The sequence below is a fragment of the Xyrauchen texanus genome, chromosome 37 (assembly GCF_025860055.1).
Source record: "Xyrauchen texanus isolate HMW12.3.18 chromosome 37, RBS_HiC_50CHRs, whole genome shotgun sequence".
In the NCBI taxonomy this organism is placed as follows: domain Eukaryota; kingdom Metazoa; phylum Chordata; class Actinopteri; order Cypriniformes; family Catostomidae; genus Xyrauchen; species Xyrauchen texanus.
The window spans coordinates 10,451,850-10,473,114 of NC_068312.1; the positions used below are offsets into that span (position 1 = coordinate 10,451,850).

The 21,265-nt window shown below is 37.9% G+C and overlaps 1 protein-coding gene across 1 annotated transcript; it reads left to right on the forward strand.

Annotated features, from left to right (window-relative positions):
* The first annotated feature begins 3,891 nt into the window (after positions 1-3,891).
* On the forward strand, positions 3,892-20,284 carry LOC127630990 (phytanoyl-CoA hydroxylase-interacting protein-like). Its single transcript, XM_052108921.1, has 5 exons — positions 3,892-4,113; positions 10,235-10,411; positions 14,918-15,092; positions 15,323-15,440; positions 18,870-20,284. Exons 2-5 carry the CDS (start codon positions 10,238-10,240, stop codon positions 19,402-19,404), a joined length of 1,002 nt encoding a protein of 333 aa, XP_051964881.1. The 5' UTR covers positions 3,892-4,113; positions 10,235-10,237; the 3' UTR covers positions 19,405-20,284.
* The last annotated feature ends 981 nt before the right edge of the window (positions 20,285-21,265 follow it).

The following is a 21,265-nucleotide window of genomic DNA, read 5'->3' on the forward strand; positions in this document are numbered from 1 at the left end:
TAAAAAACATCAAGACTGCATCTAGAGACGTAAGGGTGTGCCTTATGCAATTCAAGATTTAACATCGGTTGTATTAGACCCCCTCTAGATTGTATAGACTTGGTCTTAAAGACACACCCACCTGCTGGCAATGCCAACCAGAAGATGGAGACACAACCCATGTCTTTTGGGGAGTCGTTTAGTAGATTGGGGAAATACAACGGGTTAGTTGAGAAATGGGGTGGGTATATATATAATTTATGGATGGGTGATAATTTCTATAATATTGTTTGTGTGTGTGTGTGTGTGTGTTTATCATTTGCAACCACTGGGATGTTATTGGAGCCAGGGTGGGGTTGGGGTTTGGGAGGGGTAATAGTGGGGGTTAAGATTGAATCTGTGTATATGTTTTATTTTTCTGTGTTTCTTTATGAGAATCAATAAAAATTGTTAATCTGAAAAAATATCATTTTGAAAAGTACCAATTTAATATCTTAATTTCATATGACAGGGTTGAGTTAAGCTCGATGATACCCATCTCACTATAATACACTAGAAAATGTTAATACAAATTATGGTATTTCTTACCTGTTTCTGCACCATGCTGTTGAAGAAAGCTGAGTAATAATGTCATAATGGCATTTTTATGGGATGAATGGCTAGTGTGAAGGGGTTCAGTTCAGACTGAGAGACAGCCTGTTATCTATGAAAATTCATGTTTTTTAATGTATTTATTTTTGGGGGGTAAAATATCTTTCTCAGCAAAGGAAAACAAATAAACGTTTACATTAATGACACAAATTATAGAAAGTGTGCAGATTTTATTCATTATTTTCTAGGTTCAAATTCAGTGAAGTGCCTGACAAAATGCTTGGTATGAGATAGAAAGAACATATTATTTTATGATAAAGAATGGTGTAATGCAATAATTATTTAAATGCATTCAAATGAATATATCAATGTCTTGTAAAAAGAGTTTAACATTTATTTTAGTGAACCACAAAAGTTAAGTCTGGGGGACTTAAATATTACCCAAGAATCCCAAGAATTACCCAATTTATTTTGTAATGCCCAATTCACACTACTTAGTAGGTCCTCGTGGTGGCGCGGTTACTCACCTCAATCCGGGTGGCGTAGGACAAGTCTCAGTTGCCTCCATTTATAAATCCATGCATCTTATCATGTGGCTCGTTGTGCATGACACGTGGAGACTCACAGCATGTGGAGGCTCATGCTATTCTCCACGATCCACGTACAACTTACCACACGCCCCATTGAAAGTGATAACCACTAATATCCACACAAGGATGTTACACTATGTGACTCTTCCCTCCCTAGTAACCGGGCCAGTTTTGGTTGCTTAGTGGCTGGAGTCACTCAGCACACCCTGAAATCGAACTCACAACTCCAGGAGTGGTAGTCAGCGTCAGTACTCGCTGAGCTACCCAGGCCACCCAGAATGACCCATTTATTAATTCGCTGAATCATAAAATTGAGTTAAAAAGAAAATCAATGAGAGCTCATGATGTTTTGTTGACACCCGTGAAACCAGTGCTCTTTTTTTTATTACTGAATGTCTTTTCAATCAGGAATAACTCTTGGTCTGAAGGGCAAAATCACAAAACAATGCAATCAGAATAACAACAAGATAAATCAGACTGTACATATTCAGGATGATTTGTAATATGTATTTTCTTAAAATAGCCCTTCTTAGCCATGTCCACTATGTAGGAAAAAACCCATAACATAATAGAATAAGTTATTGAGAGTTGCTCCATCCTTCCTCTGGTTCTGTCCTTGCATGGCTGTCAGGATGTAATGACCCATTGCTTTTTAATTACATTTTAGGCTGACAGAAGGCAAGTCATCTTCAATCCATCCAAGCATAGCTACTGTAGGAGTCCTGGTATAGGGTAATAAATAACCCACACACAAGCACATAACATCAATCATGTAGTTCACAATGAAACCTGGCGTTAGAAAACACACTAGACCTTCAGAGTACTTCAGAGTACACCATCAGTGTGTCCTGGCAGCCTGAAGTAATTGTGCTGTAAAATATTGTGCAAGTTCAGTGATTTGTGAAGTGATTCTGGTTGAATGCTGAGATTGCAGTGGGATGCACCGCTTGTGACCATATGGTGCAGCATTTGGTTCATTCTTCTGTAGGTTGTGCCTTCGGAACATCCTGTCCTTGAGTTACACCATGCAAGAGTGGACAGTGATATCAGTAATGCTTCCAGGGAAACATACATTTAAGTGATTGTCCTACAATGGAATGACATAAGACCCAATGCAATGGTGACTCCACTTGAGTTAACAAGCTGCTCATATACACCAATCATTCTTTTCTAAATCAGACTCTCGTGTCCCTCAGAACCGCACAGTCAGAGCTCTGTTAAATCTGGTACGCTCCATGAAACACACATCCTGACATAAAGCACACTAGATATGGTTTTATTTCATAAAGAAAATATGATCTTTAACACAGTGAATGTGCAAATGTCCATCTGCAGCCCAAGAGGGGGTGTGAGATACATAAACACACATTTGCTCTACCACATCAAAATCTTTATTAGACAATATATAACTGCAATACAGAATGTAATATAATGTACATGTACTGTTTTAAAGTAGAGGATACCTGGGGCAATTGTAATGTTTTTGATCGAATTATCGTTCATAAATCAAAAACTGTAAATGAATATTTACATTGAGAAAGACTTGTTGATAATATTGAATTTATAAAAAAAAAAAAGAAAGAAATCAGAATGCACACTTGTAACAGTGGTTGGGGCAGTAGTACTAATGTATGTGTGTGTGTGTGTGTGTGTGTTCTAACCCACTTTATATAAAATATATACAGTATACTGTATATAATACACATGTACAGTATATTAATGCCATATTAACACACTTTATCTAAAATAAGAGCACACTCTAAGGAATGTTATACATAATAATATGTTAAAGCAAAAATAAATAAAAAATAGAACCTACTTTATAATTTTTTGAAATAAGTGTGTATATTGGTATGTAATATGATTGATAAGTCAAAAGCAGTACTTTAATGAAATAATGTTCTATACATAATGTAGAGATTCAATCTTTCTTTTCAGTCATTCCATTTTTATTTCATAAAGAGAGTTACAATTGCCCCTGACCTCAAGATAAAATGTAAAGTAGCTACTAGTAACGTTGCTATTGTCTGTAATTCGTTTTATTTTTATCTGCCATTATTTATGTAGCCAAGTGGAGAAATTTTATATAATTTAACTTGTCATAAATAGGTCGTGGCCCCTTTAAGAACCAGAGTTTTGCAACACCTGCTTTTCAGCACTCTCTCATGTTAGAGACGTGAGAACATACGTTGTGCAAGAGAGCTCCCGGTTTTGTTGCAAAGTACAAATTAGACATATTTAATAGGGTATATTTGAATAAGTTTAAATTCAAAGGAATCAAGCATAAAAATACTGAGCATCCTAAAATAAAATCACTTTTATATTTTCTTTTCTTTTTTAGGAAGTGATACAATACCACTTGATTTTGTCAGGCAGAGAGAGAACTCTGTTGTGCATGTGTGTTGAATAAGTATCAATACTCTAACTGGTTTGTAACTGAATAAAATTAGTGTGTCACAATTGCCCCCAGTCTCCCCATCTCTTCATTAGTTGTTAAATGTGATGTAAAATTGAAGATACAACTGGCCCATCACAGTGAATGTTGATCTGTGTGTGAGTAGTGATGTGGTGTTTGTGTGTTGGATTTGGCAGTAGAATGAGTGAGTAGCTAGTTATATCACTTTTATGGTTCATCGACACTGTACTTTCTCATGGCTGTTAATTTCCCTTTGGCACACTGTAGAAGAGATATGGACACTGGAGTGGAGACTGTAAATGTGATGCCAAAGAGAGAGAGAGAAAGAGAGAGCGAGAGAGAGGGATAGTGAGTGAAAGTGAGATAGTGGGGGCAAACGTGAATTCCCTCACAGTCAGTTTTCATCCTAGTTTAAGGAGCAGGCAGCATTCAGAGAGAAAAAGAGGAAAAGACGAAGAATCAAAGTCGTGCTCATACCCACAGCCTCTATCTGACAAAGAAAATCCTATTTTTCTGTGGCTGGTATTGCACACAGAGGTGAGTCTTTCCTTTTTAATCATTGTGTGTGGAGTCATCACAGTGTAACTGTCAAACTGTTACTCATGCTCATTAGAGAAAGAGTCTCTCTCTTTGTGCAGTATTTAACAGACCAATAACATCAAAAAGCACAATTCATCTCAATGTTATAAATCTTGTGTCCATTTATACTGTCTTCAGTGTTTGCTGACACAGCACTTATATTATGATGAAATTGCAGTTTTTCTCTGTACTCAACTGAACTCAGGTCAGAATTGCCATGTAGACTGTCACCATCCCAGATGATGATTTGAAGAGAGTGCACAGATAATCAGATTAGAACATTTAGTACAAAGTGTGTTTTCTTGCATTTAAGGTTTGTACACTTTTTATTGTGAAGTGAAATGAGTAAATGAGTGAAAATGTGGAACTGTTGCTTTTAATAGTTTTCACTCCCACCACAGCAGGGCTGCATTGCAGATACATATAAGATTATGAACCATGACAAAGTCATTAATACACTGAGGATCAACACAGGCTCTGCTGCTCTGACAGCTCATTCCAGAGAACAATTCCTCAATGAATTAGCCATTAAAGATTTCTCACTCCGCTGTTTATGACACAATAAAGAGTGCTGGACGTGCATGTTTATTTTAGTGAATATGGGTCACCGAATGCACTGAAGCACACTAAGTATTTATTGCAACCTGAGTTAAGTCTGCTTTATTCCAAGCACAGATAAAGAGTTGGTGCACGTAAATAGCTGTCTTTTGCCTTTAGATGAACACTGCAGTATATGTGCAACTGTTTACACTTTATGGTGCCCATATGATTTGGCACATGCCTTTATTGTACAAGCATGTTTCTCTACATTAAAAAGGTTTTTCTTTATTGCTGTTCTAAAACTGCTTGTGTGAATCTCAAGAAACCTGACAAGAAATGTCCAGGTCATATTTCACCCCGAAATCAAAAGAAAGAAATAGGAAATTATTGTTTGTTTAAAGAAATTTATATCTGTTTTTGGACCATTGAGATTTGTTTAATTACGACATGTTTTCATGGCATTTATGCATAATTTCATCCCCCATTCTTTTTTCTTTTTGATGTATTTATTCATTGTAAAGTTTGTATTTATGCATCATGGAAGTATTTTAAAATTGCATTTTAGTCATGGGAATTATTGAGAATGCATAACTTCAGTAAATAATAATATAAAAAATAAAGTCTGGACGCATTATGGTAATGAGCAATTGGGGAGGAAATGTGTCTGATTGTCATGAAAATATTCGATAACACTTAAAATAAGATTATTCATTAACATTAAATAATGCATTAGGTAATCAAACAAATAATGAACAATATATTTTACAGTATTTATTAATTTTTATTAATGTTAGTTCATTGCTAGTTCATGTTAGTTCATAGTGTATTAACTAATGTTGACTAATAAAACTTTTGATTTTAAATCTGTATAATTAATTGTTGAAATAACATTAACCAAGTTTAATAAATGCTGTCAAAGTATTGATCATTGTTAGTTCACGTTGACTAATGTTGTTAACTACTTTTAACAAATGGAACCTTATTGTAAAGTGTTACCAAAAAAAAAAAAAAAATTTAAAAAAACATATATATATATATATATATATATATATATATATATATATATATTTTTTACTAAAAATACTTTTTTATATTTGAACTTTGTTATGCAAAGTATTTTTTTTAATTAATTTTTTTTTTTTTTAAATATATATTTATATATTTTATTTGGGTGAAATCTGACCTTGGATATGTTTTTGTACAGATTGACCGCTTCATTGCTCAGGTTATAATATGTGATACGTACTGAGTCTTTCGTGGAACGCTCGAGCAAAACTCAGAGATGACAATGTTCAAAGGTTTTCTAAAATAGTAAGTGTGAGTGCAGCAGAGCTGTGTGTGTGCGTGTCTGTTTTACAGCTCTGATCCAATCATGTGAGGATATATATCATACCATACATTCCCTTTGAATAAAAGGCTACAATCTGGGGAACTTGTGTGTTTCCATGGCATTAATTGCTTCTGTGCTCTTGTAATATGATGCATGATGTTGCATGTGTCTTGAGAAGTAGAATAACGGTAACGTTTGGAAACAGGTTTTAATGTTAAATTAATCTTTTAAATAAATGTTCCATTTTCCATCATGGAGCACACCAAATGACCACTACACACACACACACACACACACACACACACGCACGCCATATGCCTCTGAGCGAAAGCAGTCGTGTGTGAAAAACATGCTGTAAAGCATATTCTCATTTTCTGGCATGCATATCAATAAGCCCACACATTTATGCTATCCAACACTTTCATGCCAGTATTGGCATTGGACTGAAAGACATTGTGTCAGCTTACTTACTTACTGTTCATATGGGAAGATTATTATAGAACAAATTATAGGCAAAATCCACAACCATTTAGCTTGTTCATCTTGCATATTAACAATCCAAGAAATACAGTCCTTAAAGGTGCACTAAGTAATTTTTCCTCATAAAAAAGTTTTACTCCTAGAGAACTGAATATGTACAAAATTGTTTAAAAGTTTGGGGTCACTTGACTGAAATGTTTCTCATGATCTTCTTAATCTTTTGATCTGAAGGCATATGCTTACATGTTTGAAATTAGTTTTGTAGACAAAAATATCATTGTTACACCATATAAATTTATTTCATTACAAAACAAAAATGTTATTTAAAAAAAAAGTTGGACTGAGCAATAAAGAAAAGCAGCCAATAAGTGCCCAACATAGATGGGAACTCCTTCAATACTGTTTAAAAAGCATCCCAGGGTGATACCTCAAGAAGAAAAAATGTCAAGAGTACATGTCTGCAAATTCTAGGCAAAGGGTGACTACTTTGAATATGCTAAAATATAAAAAATATTAAATAAAATGTTTTTTTTAGAAACAACACAATTCTTTTGACTGGTAGTGTACATGAGATAAAGACTCCAGTCATATCAGTAACCTTATGAAAGCGGTTTTATTCTACACGGAGAGGGTCCGCTTGATGTGGGCTGCCATGTTAGAATTACATGACCAGCCAAATACAACTTGCCTAATCTCAGTAAGTGCCCTGTTATTGGACACTTTTAATCATGGATTAATTGAATCATGGCTGACTGTGAATAGTGAATTTCTACAATGGCATCGGGAACTTACAAATTATTGCATTGAAATTATGCTGCAACCAGGCCCCTAGGTGTCAGTGTAAGTACAAGATGAAATACACAAAAAAAAATTTTTAGTGCACTTTTAAATTCTCTGTCACTTGTGTCACCAAGCGGAATTGCAAAATGTATTATTTTCAAATAGGTTTTCTGAGCACTGTCCCATCTTCATTTTAGTCATGAACGACTTTGTATTCTTTAACGAATCAGTTGAGTCAGTGATTCAATGACTCACTCAAAAAAGACGAATTTGTTGCCACCTACTGGCATACAGTTGAAATCTTCAGAAATGTTCACTCAGGGGCCTGGGTAGCTCAGCAAGTATTGACGCTGACTACTACCCCTTGGGTCGTGAGTTTGAATCCAGGGTGTGGTGAGTGACTCCAGCCAGGTCTCCTAACCAACCTAATTGACCCAGATGGTAGGGAGGGTACAGTCATATGGGGTGACCTCCTCGAGGTCGCGATTAGTGGTTCTCTCTCTCAATGGAGCGTGTGGTAAGTTGTGCGTGGAATGCAGAGAGTAGCATGAGCCTCCACATGCTGTGAGTCTCCATGGTGTCATGCACAACGGGCCACGGGATAAGATGTGCGGATTGACGTTCTCAGAAGCGGAGGCAACTGAGACTTGTCCTCCGCCACCCGGATTGAAGTGAGTAACCGCGCCACCACGAGGACCTACTAAGTAGTGGGAATTGAACTTTCCAAATTGGGAGAAATGGGGATTAAAAATGTTTTTTTTAAAATTCAAAAGACTTCACTGGGATGAATCGCTATTTGGAAAGACGCGACAAGCGGAGTGATCCAAATAGTGAAACATCCAAGTGCTATTATACTAATATTAGCACTCTTGGAATACTGCCTGGCTTTAGATACTAGGGGTGACTGTAAATTACCATTAGGAAAGAGTGCTTTTGGTCTATAAGCTTTTGCTTAACCAGTGACTGGAATATACTTCCAGCTGATTTGAAAGATCTAACAAGTCATGGGGGTTTTCTCTCAAAAATTAAAAGTCTGGTTAATGTCAAACCAGTAATGCTAGCAGTATATTGTCTTAGGGATCTTTTACAGTTTTTTATCTTGTGTTTTTAAGGATTTGACTGTTATGGTTATTCTTAAATTATAGTGTGCACTGAATGTATTTTAGTGTAATTTTGTACTTTGACAGCAGATGAAAATTAGCCATTATGGCTCATAGTGGCTAAATCTTTTTTACATCAGTGAGATATTTGATTAATGTGAATTGTCCCTGACAAATAAATAAATAAATAAATATATGAGCTGTGGGGTATGAAAAGAGAAAACTATAGAGAGGTGCCCATAAATCAAACTCTCTCTCTCGCTCTCTCTCTCTCGCTCTGTCAGATTTATAGGAACTATAGATAATAGCTTTTGTGACTTGACATTATTCGAGGGTCACTGGTCACAAGAACAAGAAACTGACAGCTAATCAAACAGCAGCCTGACTCATTCACTTCACGTCACACACTCACAGCGATTTTCACACACTCGAGGCAATGATCAGTGCCTCACACCAGCATTTGACCAAAAAACAGATGAGAGGATCTGGGATGCAATAGTTAGAGTTTTCGCATGTTTGGTGCCATAATGAGATTGCTAGGCCAAGCCTAAAATATATCAACACACAAAAACTTTAAAAGGGTCATGACATGCTTTTTTATTATTATTTTAATACATTCCTTGAGGTTCACTTATAAAATTAGTAAGGATTTTTTTTTGTTTTGGACAAAAAATTAAAAAACAAACAAACATTTTGAAGCTCCAAAATCCACATAAACGGAGCATAAAAGTAATCCACACAACTCCAGTGGTTAAATCCATGTGTTCAGACATGATATGATAGGTCTGAGTGAGAAAATGATCAACATTTATGTCATTTTTATTATAAACTCTCCTATCTGCCCAGTAGGGGGCGATATGCATGAAGACTGTAAATCACCAAAAACAGTAGAAGATGAATGAGAAAGTGAAACTGAAGTGACTGGGCAGGGAGGAGAATTGATAGTAAAACAAATTACTTAAACATTGATCTGTTTCTCACCCAAACCTATCAAATCACTTCTGAAGACACTGATTTAACCAGCGGAGTCATCTGGAGTCCTTTTATGTTGCCCTTATTTGGAGCTTAAAAATGCTGAAACCCATTCACTTGCATTGTATGGAACTACAGAGCTGAAAAAATCTTCTAAAAATCACATATCTGGGATAACATGAGGATGAGAAAATGATGAGAGAATGTTCATTTTTGGGTGAATATCTCCTTTACGACAGTTATGATTGGCTCTCTTCTCTTGACTGACCTGCTCTCTCTCCTTGCCATCTCAGTCCTTACCGCTACTGGGTGGGGCTACAAGTAATAAGATAAAGTAGATGTTGACGTATTGTAGAGGACAAAGTAGAGAATGAGTCATTTTGGCAGCTTGGTTTCAACAAATGCTCTTTTTACATTGAGTAGGAAGTTTTGAGTTCTGAAACTTACAGTATGTTTTTATAGTACAATTAATATGTCAAAACATCAAGGAAAAATATATTCCTCATGTCATGACCCCTTTAATGTACTATCACTTTAAATGGGTTTGTATATAGCCCATGTAAACAAAGAGGTTTATAACACCTGATTTAGATAGTGCGGTTAGTTCCGACTGCCATTGTAAATCTTACAGAAACTGCGTCAACTTTTTCCTCCCAATCTTTCCCATTGTTGGAAAAACAAAGTGATTTGTGGATTAATGGTGGGCAAGAAGCTGAGATCAATGCAGGTATTGAATATGGGGAGAGTTCTACAGTATGTAACTCAACTAAAGGGCCATCTCTCCATAGGTTAATTGATTTTCAGCTGTGCTTAGATTGCTTTTTGTCTAGCCTCTTGTAATTTCCATCGCTTGACAGTTTCTCTTTATTTTATGCAGGTTATGGCTGAGGTGGAGCTCATCTCCACACCCCATAATATTCAAATCAGTGAGGTGACCTGTGATTCCTTTCGGATTGCGTGGGAAATGGGCCCTGAGGACATGGCCCGACTGACGCATTACTTCATCGACTTAAGTCGTAAAGAGGGCGCAGAGCGCAATCGCTTTAAACACAGAGTCAGTATTCACTGTTATTTTCTCATCTCTGTTTCACCCCATTACACTCCCCATTGTAGTCCCAAGATAAAATAGGAAATGTGTTTATTATCACACAACAAGGGCAAGTGGAATTGTTTACATGTCTTTGCTAAAGTGCCAATGAACTCATTATAAGGGCAATCCTCCAATCTGAGGCTAAGCAAAATAATGAGTTGTAACCACTAGACCACACCAAAACAACATGAACTGAGTTTGACAGCTGGAGGCACCTGGATTTAAATTCATGGCCTCTTAACATGCAGCCAAATGCTCTATCATTAACTGCTTTGTTAGATTGTGTTAGAAAATATAACACTTAACAATTTAAAAATATTATATTCTGATCTAGTATACAAAAATGTAAAATTAATCAATTATATTATTATTAATAATATTACTATTATTGTTATTATTAGTATTATTGTGAATAACAATAATAGCAACAATAATACATTGCATTTTTTATCATAAATGTATTATTCATAAATGCATTTATTAAATGGTTGTAACATTACTTGAATCTCAATATGTATTTTAAATAAACAGTTAAATAGATTAAACAGATTCAGCCCTGACCTTGAGGATGGTAGTTTCTCTAATGCTTTGTGATGGTTTAAAAAATCTGAATTTTAAAGATATTTAAAAAAAAATAATCTATGCAGTACAAAAACACATACAGTGTAATTTTATTTTTAAATACTTACCATCTAATTTTTTAAGAGCACCTATCTCGTTAACCTGTTGTCATTTATAGAGTAAATGTATAATATTTGGTTAAATCAAATAGAACTTACAGCGACCAACATGAGTATGCCACAAGTGAATGACCCTCATGGTGGGCCAGGAGGGAACACTCAGAATGGATATGTGAACTATAGTAATATGGTATGAATTAACCCCTTCACAAACCCAGTGGGGAAGGACGTTTATTTGAAATGAAAGTGCTTGTGATTTTTGGGAAATACAATGGTATGAATGCAGGCAGTTGTGTAAAAATTCAGGGAGCCATACTTAAAAAGAGGGGCATAAGTATATGTTTGGCCAATGAAATAGCAAGCACTAACGACAGAGATGATTGCTATGATAGAGAGATGTTATGTCTAGGTTGTAAAACCTTGCAAATGTGTTTTAAGAATACCATCCTGCTGCAAAATATATGTCTTGTAAGGACACACAGTTCGTCCATGCCCATGAAGAGGCCATACCTCTAGTTGAGTGAACTTCAACACCAATTGGGCAATTCGCACCCTGCGACTCATAAGCCAGGGCAATCGCATGAACAATCCAATGAGAAAGTCTTTGCTTGGAGACGGACATTCCTTTCGTGTGTCCTCCAAAGCACAGAAAGAGCTGGTCAGACAAGTCTGAATTGGCAGATGCACTCAACGTATGTGTGTGTGGCACTCGCAAATGGCATAACAAATGCAAGGACTGTACCTCATCCGAATTAAATGGAGGGGAAAAGGCTTGAAGGTGAAACACCTGCGTTCTGAAGGGCATGGTTAGAACCTTAGGCACATGGCCTTTTCTGGGTTTGACAGTGGTTCTTGAAAGACCCGGACCAAACTCCAAACATGAATTGTCAACTGACAGTGCTTGCAAATCACCAACCTGTATTACTGAGACCAGATCCAGCAGTAATGCGGTCTTAAGAGAAAGCACTCAACATAGTCCAGAGGCTCGTAGGGAGGCCTCGTGAGAACTTTTAGGACAAAAGATAGGTCCCAAGTTGGAACTGTAGCTGGGTGACGGGGATTTAGCTACCCTGCCCCCTTAAGGAATTATGATTAAATCATGTTTGCCTATAGAGGTGCCGGCTTAATGTGCGTGATACGCAAATATAGTCGCCACATATAGTCACTTTGAGCATGCGTCCAGTCGCTCTTACAGAAATGTAAGAATTTCAGGCATGGGGCAGTTCACAGGATCTTTGCTGTGTGAAAAGCACCAATTAGTGAAATCATTCCATTTCAGTGTATAAAGGCATCTCGTGGATGGTGCTCTAGCCTGTAACATGGTGTTCTTAACCGACTGAGCCAATTCTGACTCATCCGCTGTGCTCCGTTCAAAGGCCACACAAAGCTCTGGCTGGGGATGCCAATTTTTGGGGATGCCTTGTGTTTGAGAGAGATTGTTTCTCTTCAGAGGTATTTAACATGGAGGCCCGTACAGTTTTTCTACCATCTCCAGAAACCCGGGCTGATTGGGCCATTTAAGCGCAATCAACAGGACTGTTTTCATGTCCAATCGGACTTTGCTGATGACATAATGAAGGAAGCGCACCGGGGGAAACGCATAATTGCATTTTGCCGGCTATATGTGGGACAGCACATCCTGGTGACTTATTTACACCACTACTGTTGTGTTGTCTGAACGATTCAGAATATGGTGATTCGTGATGTTGGAATGAAAAGCTCTCAAAGCTAAAAAGACAGCCAGTAGCTCTAGGCGATTGACATGCCACGCCCATTTCGCACCTGTCCAGGTGTCGAAAGTCTGGTGTCCACCACACATCGCGCCCCAACCTGTGTTGGATGCATCTGTGGTCAGCACTTTCCTTCTGAAAATTAAAACGAACACTTATTTACACAATTTACTCAAAATAATTGAAACAACTTTGGTTTATCAGCCAATGCTGATAATCTCAAAATGATGTACTCTGACCTGCAACTCTGTCTTTTTTTTTTAATTACTTATTAACTTTATTGTTTATTCTTTAAAGCTGTGTTAATGTTAAATTAAGGACATACAGAAAAAATGTGCAAGAGAGAGGCAGATGGCAGGGGGGTAATGGGTGGCTTTAGGTGTGTTGGTAATGAGCACATCTGACAGCTCAGTGCAGGCCCTTCAGGGGTTATCATGATGTTCTCGTCACTTCTAATCCAGGAGTATGAACAACTCACAGGAGCACAAAAACTGCTGTGAGCCAATGATGACTCATAGGGACATTTACTTCCTCACCAATAAACATCCCAATCCTCCAAACAGCAAATGGACATTGGCTACCTCCCTCTCACACCATAAAAAAGATTCTTAATTGCGAATCTAATTTAACACAATATTGTCATCATTTACTCACCCTAATTTCAAATCCATGGAACACAGAAGGCAATGTTAATGAGAATGTTAGGGACTGACAGCCTTGGAACGACAGGAGGGTCAATTTCAATGAAAAGAAAAATTGGGACCATGTTCTAGTCAATTTAGTAAAATATTGTGATTTTGCAGGTGGTTAAAGGATAATGAACAGAGAGGAATTAGCCAATAGAGTCCCTCAGTTGGGTTCAGGAAGTAAATATTTTGGTTATTTTCACCATAGAGAAACTTATTTTTAACAATAATATGTAAGTACTTCATGATACAGACAGACATCCCAGTAGCAGGAGGTTGTTAACCAATGATATTTACTTCTGTGTAAGTCACAAGTCACTGTGATTTCAACTTCAATTTCAAAGTACTGTGTTTAATTTCTAAGTTCCTGGTTGAGAACTACACTACCCATAATCCTAGAAAGAGATCCACCAATCAGAGAAGTTGCTGCAGCATGGAAACAGGAATCGCACCAAAAGAGCTCAGCAGTTATTGCTTACTCCCCTAAATTGAGTTAATAAATAATGTTAAGAAGTCTGTACCCCCACACTCTAAAGCTTTTTTTGCAATTAACTTCAGCCATATTAACCATAGCGCCGATTGGACAGCTACCTCAAGCTGTAACCAGGTTTTTAATCAACCAATTTTTATCACTTCATACTGAGTGGGGTTTAGACTCTCTTTTAGTCTTACCAAGCACAGTGTTGTGGGTTCTTGGCTTTTTCTTTTTTATCCTGCTCTCTCCTCTTCTATTTCCTTTTATCCATGCAGACAAAATTCTGCTATAGGGTAAAAGCAGTGCAAGTCTCTCAGCTGTCATTCTTTGGTATTCATTTGTGGTCAAAATTGCAGGCATATATTGCTGCTAAATGCCATTGAAATTGCATCTGATTCTGCCACAGCTCTGATATTATTACATTTCGGAGTGAAATGAAAGGACTTGCTAAGGGTGTTGCTGGTTATGCCCTTCTGAGCATTTCATAATTGGTTCTGCATGTCAGAAGCCCAAACCTCCACAATGAGACTAATTAAAATTGATAGAGCACTAATATGAGAGGATATGTTCTTCAAAAGTACATCCAGAAAAGGTCTTGCACCTGTGAGAAAGACAAAATACTTTACGCATATGATCACTGCAGCCATTGGATGTTATAGCTTATCATAAATCTAACTCTTGTGTGTGCATACATGTTTAAGTAATGGAATAAAGTTATACGGTAGTCTCCCAAAGCCATAATTTTGAATATATGCATACAGTCTCGTATTCATTATACTTATTGAAAGCTTAAGTAAAGAGTAAAGATAATAAAAGATTTATCTTTCAAGTAAATCAACATCATAACCCTATGAACTAAATAAAAGACTGACAGCACCCTCTTGTGTTTGGCATCTCAGGATGTCCCCACCAAGCTTGTGGCAAAGGCAGTGCCTCTGCCAATGGCTGTGAGAGGCCACTGGTTCCTGAGCCCTCGAACGGTGTACTGTGTGGCTGTGCAGACCGCAATCAGACAGCCTGATGGAGACTACCAAGTGTCTGAATGGAGCCAAGTAGTGGAATTCTGCACTGGGGGTAAGAATGGCTTTTGAATGGTTTACTTATAGTTGTCTCTGCAAAGCTGCATATTAATCTGGGATAATAGAAAGCATTTTCAGCTTTAAAGGTATGGTAAGGCAACACAACTAATCACAAATCTACCTTAATCTTGCCTGCAATGTCACATTAGACATATGTCACTAAAAGTTCTCAGAGGAAGCACTTATACTGAGAAATAATGGTTTTAAATGGGTTCTGTCCTGCAGATTACGCCATGGATCATCTCCAGCAGCTGTTAGATAAAGCTCAGGCCGCTGCTGGGAGACTGCTCAGGTTCTCTGTGTTCTATCGCAATCAGCATCATCAATACTTTCATTATGTGAGGTTAGTGGGGTCATCTATCACCTCAGTATCTGCTGCTTTCAACATATTTCTTTCTTAGTCATCCGGGAGACAGCACTGTCTAATGTTTTGCTTTGGTGCGTGACTTTGAGATATGAATGCTGTTCAATGCCTAATGGACACTTTTCCCAGTTCAATCATGTATTTCTGTAAATCTAGCAAACTTTTTCCCTCTTTTAATGTACAGAACTAATGTATTATTATTTTTATATATTAGCCTGGCATTTTTAAAAATGAAATAGTGAACCAGTTAACACTGTTGGGATTGAGTTTATGCCATTACACAACTTTCCCAGAACTGGCCTGAGTGACAACCCCAGGATAATGTATAATGTTTAACATAAAAAATAAAATTAAAAATTAAAAAGAGGAATATCTTTCAGTGGAGCACAAAAGTCTGGCTTCAGAAGTAAATGTCCCATTATTTTTTCCCATAGAAAAATAGATTTTCAACGGTAACATAAACATTTAGAGACATACTGTACCTACAGTGAGCAATGTTATTAATACAGAGTATAATTGACCCTTCGCTAAGCTCCGCCCCCTGTGCTACTGTTGCGTGCTCTGACATGCTCTGCACAACTCCCCATAGGAATAAAAGGGAGATTACTGTGAATGGTTGGTCAGATATTACGATCAAAGAAGATATTTCAAATAAGCAATAACATTTTATAATATTGGAATCATAAATTGTGCTTCTTTACCTCAGATTACACTGAAACACGCAATTTTCCCGGCATGATAGCTAATGCGCATGCACGTTAACGAGTTGATTGATAGGCGACTTCCTTTCTACATGCGTTGACCGTTGGGCGCTAGATCTTCTCGATTGGGCGTTCCAATTTCTCCATTCATTTCAATAGAAGTGGCCCATCTCTGCTAAATAATCTCTGAGAATAAAGCTGCATACAAATATCCATACTTCTCTACTATATCCACCTTATTTTTCAGCGAAACTAGGGCGTCAGCATTATCAACCTTGAATGTGAACCCCTTCTGGTATCAGCCATTTCCAGCTATTTTAGCGATATACAAATATTACATTATGCTGCTTTATATTGCATACTGGCAATATACACTACCGGTTAAAACTTTTGAAACACTTGACAGAAATGTTTCTCGTGATCTTAAAAATCTTTTGATCTGAAAGCGTATGCTTAAATGTTTGAAATTAGTTTTGTAAACAAAAATATAATTGTGCCACCATATTAATTTATTTCATTTTAAACTAAAAATTTTAATAATTAAGTAATAATAAATAATAAAGAAAAGCAGCCAATAAGTGTCCAACATAGATGGGATCTCCTTCAATACTGTTTAAAAAGCATCCCATGGTGATACCTCAAGAAGTTGGTTGAGAAAATGTCAAGAGTACATGTCTGCAAATTCTAGGCAAAGGGTGACTACTTTGAAGATGCTAAAATAGAATTCAAATATTATTATTTTTTTACCTCAACATAATTCCCATAGTTCCATTTATGTTATTCCAAAGTTTTGATGACTTTACTATTATTCTAAAATGTGGAGAAAATAAATTATAATAAAGAGTGTGTTTCAAAACTTTTGACCAGTAGTATATGTCATCATATTATTATCATTAATTATGATTTTCATGAACTCATTGGTTTTAAACGCATATAGTTTTACTGTATGTCACATTTTGCCATTGTTGTATCACACTGTTGCACAAGCAGAATGAATGAGAGATCAGGCTGTCAGCCGCGCTGACAGGACAGTACTCTGTGCCATCTGACTTGGCTCCACACATTTTACACAAACAGAGAGAAGAAAGCCGCTAGGCAAATGCTACTTTAACTTTCTTTGCACCAAAACTGCATCTTGTTTCATCTTGGCAAATTAATAAACGCATTTTACTCTCCATTCTTGTCAGAGAACATTCTCTCTTTCTTAGCGGTGTATAGCAAACAGACACGCAGATCAGCATTCAGCATGGCTTATGAAACATTGCCTTTGGAAATAATCAAATAAAGGCATCATTGGAGGTTATGCAGGTACATATAAAAGGATGTTTACATGGAGACAAGAAACACTGCATTGTCACGATCTCGGTAAAGAAGCAGATTTTATTATCGTCACTTCAATACAACACGCAGCAACAAGTGAATAATTTACTTACACTTTTCCTATAAATGCTGAAGTTAGAAAATTATCTGACATTAGGGCATCATTCTGCTGTACATCCTGTGATTGTGTGATAACTGAAACTTATATCACTAAATTCTGGTATGTTATCCTTCTATTCATTTACATTGCGGCCAATAATAGTGAAACCTTTACACATTTGTCGGAAATGCAGCTGCTGCTTACTTCCGCGTAGCAAAATAATATAGATAGTATGCCAACAACAGTATGCCAATTGAGCAGTATGTCCGAATCTTCAGTATTCATGAAGCAGTAAGTGAGAAATATCCCGAAGACATACTATTTCTGGCTAGATTCTGAAGTGTGGATTTGATTGGACACTTTAAGATCCCATAATCCTGGGGCCTGGGTAGCTCATCGAGTATTGACACGGACTACCACCCCTGGAGTTGTGAGTTCGAATCCAGGGAGTGCTGAGTGACTCCAGCCAGGACTCCTAAGCATCCTAATTGGCCCGGCTGCTAGGGAGGGTAAAGTCACATGGGGTAACCTCCTTTTGGTCGCTATAATGTGTGGTTCTCGCTCTCGGTGGGGTGCGTGGGAGGATAGTGTGATCCTCCACACTCGCTACGTCTCCGTGGTAACGCGCTCAATAAGCCATGTGATAAGATGCGTTGATTGATGGTCTCAGATGCAGAGGAAAAGATCCACCATTCAGAGAATTGTGTTGAAAAAAGTGTGCCAAAAGAGCCCGGATGCGACCGCCCACTTCCATGATGCACTGCGAATGACGTAATCGAGTCGATCTCCCGAAACTCCCAAATTTAATCTATGTTTGTATGTATCTGAATATCTGCAATACAATTAAAATAATACATATCTATACTCATATTCAACAACTTCAAATCAATAGATTTATATTTTCCCATTATTTGTAATTCAATTACATCATTTGCAATGCTTCAGGGGATTGTAGTTCATTCCCTCACGTAAGCTGTGAAGCACAGACTTTTACCTTTTTTATTTTGTCCAATTTTCAAATACTTCTCTTCAAATTAAAGTTTGTAATGCTGTGATTCACTTCAGAGCTTGATGGTTCTGTTCATGGCTTGGAACGCTTCTATGAAGGATTTTATGAAATCCCTATGGAAAAACTGAATGTGCTGAAAAAGTGGGCTAGGCATTTGCTTTCCTAAGCCAGAAATGTGAAAAGGGTCAATCATTTTCCTGTAACTGAAGTTAATTGCATTTTTGTGTGTGTGTGTTTAAAATGGTGGGCTATAGATAATCTTACATCTCTCTCCCTAGGTCAGAGTGTGGGGGTGCAATGCTCCCATCTCTTAAAGACAACAGTGGAAGTCACGGCTCCCCCATCAATGCCAAGCTGCGTGGCATCTTCCTCAGCTGCAACACCGAATTCGACACAGGCCTCCCTCCTAAGGACTCCCCGTACGGCCCCCTGCGCTTCCAAATTTCCGCTGAACGTCTCCTCAACCCGAGTTCTAACCTTTACTTTGCTGACTTCTACTGCATGTACACAGCTTACCATTATGTAGTCCTGGTGCTGGCCCCTGCTGGATCGGAGGGGGATAGCTTTTGCAAGAGCCGCCTCCCATTACTGGACCTAATGGCCAATCCATTCCTAACATACACCCCTGGAGATGAAACAGTGTTTTATCATTCCAGTGATGTTATACTGGAGGTGTTGTATACGGAGCCTTTGCTTTTGGAGCATGGCACCCTGGCACAGATCAGCGGCCACCATCAGCTCATGAGCCTCTCCACTGCAAATGCCAAAAAAGACCCAAGCTGTAAGGTGTGTAATATAAGTGTGGGGCGTTGAACTGCAAACAAAACCTGGTTTTAGTACTGGAATTGAAACCAGACAACTGGACCATGTTTAATAATGAGAACCTTGCTGGTGGTCGTCTGAAAATGGAATATGCTGAAACACCACTGACAATCTCATTCAAATCAGAACAAATATTCACATTATATAAAAGGCAGTAGTGCAGTACCATTTACTATTTTAAAATGTGTAGAAGGCTTTGCACTAAAACAGATAAATAAATAAGTGGGAACAATGGTAATTATGAGTAAAATTGTTATTTGTTAGATTGAAAAAGGTCATAGTCCTGAAGGTCTGGCTCCACGCAAAAATTAACAGAAAGCCAAATATGTTTCGAACTGACAAAGTCTATGGTATCTCAGATAACAGCTCTGTACAATTGTGATGAGAAGAATATAATCTCAGAATGCTGTTCTCAGATGCGGGTTGGCGCTGTTTTGGCGGCACGAGGGGGACCTACACAATATTAGGCAGGTGGTTTTTAACGTTGTGGCTGATTGGTGTCCTTAAAACTTTATATACAGTTTCTTATGCTTAAAACACTGCTTTAAAGTCAAGTATGATCTTACTTGAACAATTTCAGAAGCTTGTGTCACCTCTCTGTCAACACTGTTGACTTGGTCACTGGTCTTTTTTTTTTTTTCTAAAATAGATATGCTACAAACATCATTAAATCTAAATTAATTAGAATGGCCTGTATATTAGAATAGATGTATACTACGACATATGATTATTATTGTAAAAAAAAAATGACCCTGTTAAAAGAAGTCATTAAAGGGTAACTAAACCCCTGCTCAGAGTCTGACTCCACCCACTAGCAATATTTGAAAAATGCTTGAAAAGTGGGCAGACCCCAGCGGGGATAGAGGTGACGAACCGAGGGCGGGGATGAGCGGGGTGGGGCGTGCACCTGAGACCCGTAGTGACAGATTAATTGACAGCTGCTGTCAGACTCTAAAATGGAGAGTGACTGGAGTGACGCAAGTAGCTTTGCCACGGAGCGGTCTTTTGAAGTCGAAGACCTTTCTCCCCACCTTCACCTGAAGTGGAGGAGCGTGAATTGTCTGTGGACACAGGGCCGGAGCCATATCAATTCGAGCCGCTGGCTCAAACTGCGTTTTAACTCCCTGTTGAGCATCCGAGTGCGCATTCACCTTCACTCGCGTGCAGGAAAAACAAACGAAACGCTGTTCAGTGATGTTTATCCTTTTAGCAGGATTTTTATTTAGCAAGCTTCACTTGAACATAACATCAGTTAGCTGTTCTCTCAACTTAGAAGAATGTGACGTAAAGCGTAACGTCATCATGTACAAAACCATATACCTCCAAATAAAACTATACAGGTAGTCAATACCGTAATACAATGTATAAGGGTGCAATACGCTTAACACTCCCGCGATCGCTAACGCGCTTGTCGGCCCCAGAGGATTAACTTTAGCCTAACCATAAATTGTGATTCAAATATATATGATCACTCACCTCAAGACGCCGCTGAGGTGGTGGAGTCCATGCAGGAGGAGCAGCGCTTGGCACTGCGTCAAGCTTTCAGCTGAGCTGTTTGGAGAAGCCCATTTCCACCTCCATTGCGTTGGAGAAGCAATCCCGCGTAAAATGCAGTTTGCACACTCCTACAGCTCTAGGCGGAACTCATGGTCTTCCAGAACAAGGACGTGCAACCCCTGGCTCTAATTTCCAAGTCTATATGGAAAGCAATACAGTCCAGCAGTGCTGTTGCAACCAGCAACACTACACCTCACGTACCATCCTGTCCACTGTAATAAATACAGATAATCTACGCTAACTTGAAGCTATCCTAACTGGCCTAATACTATGCTACTAACTAACTATGCTTCTA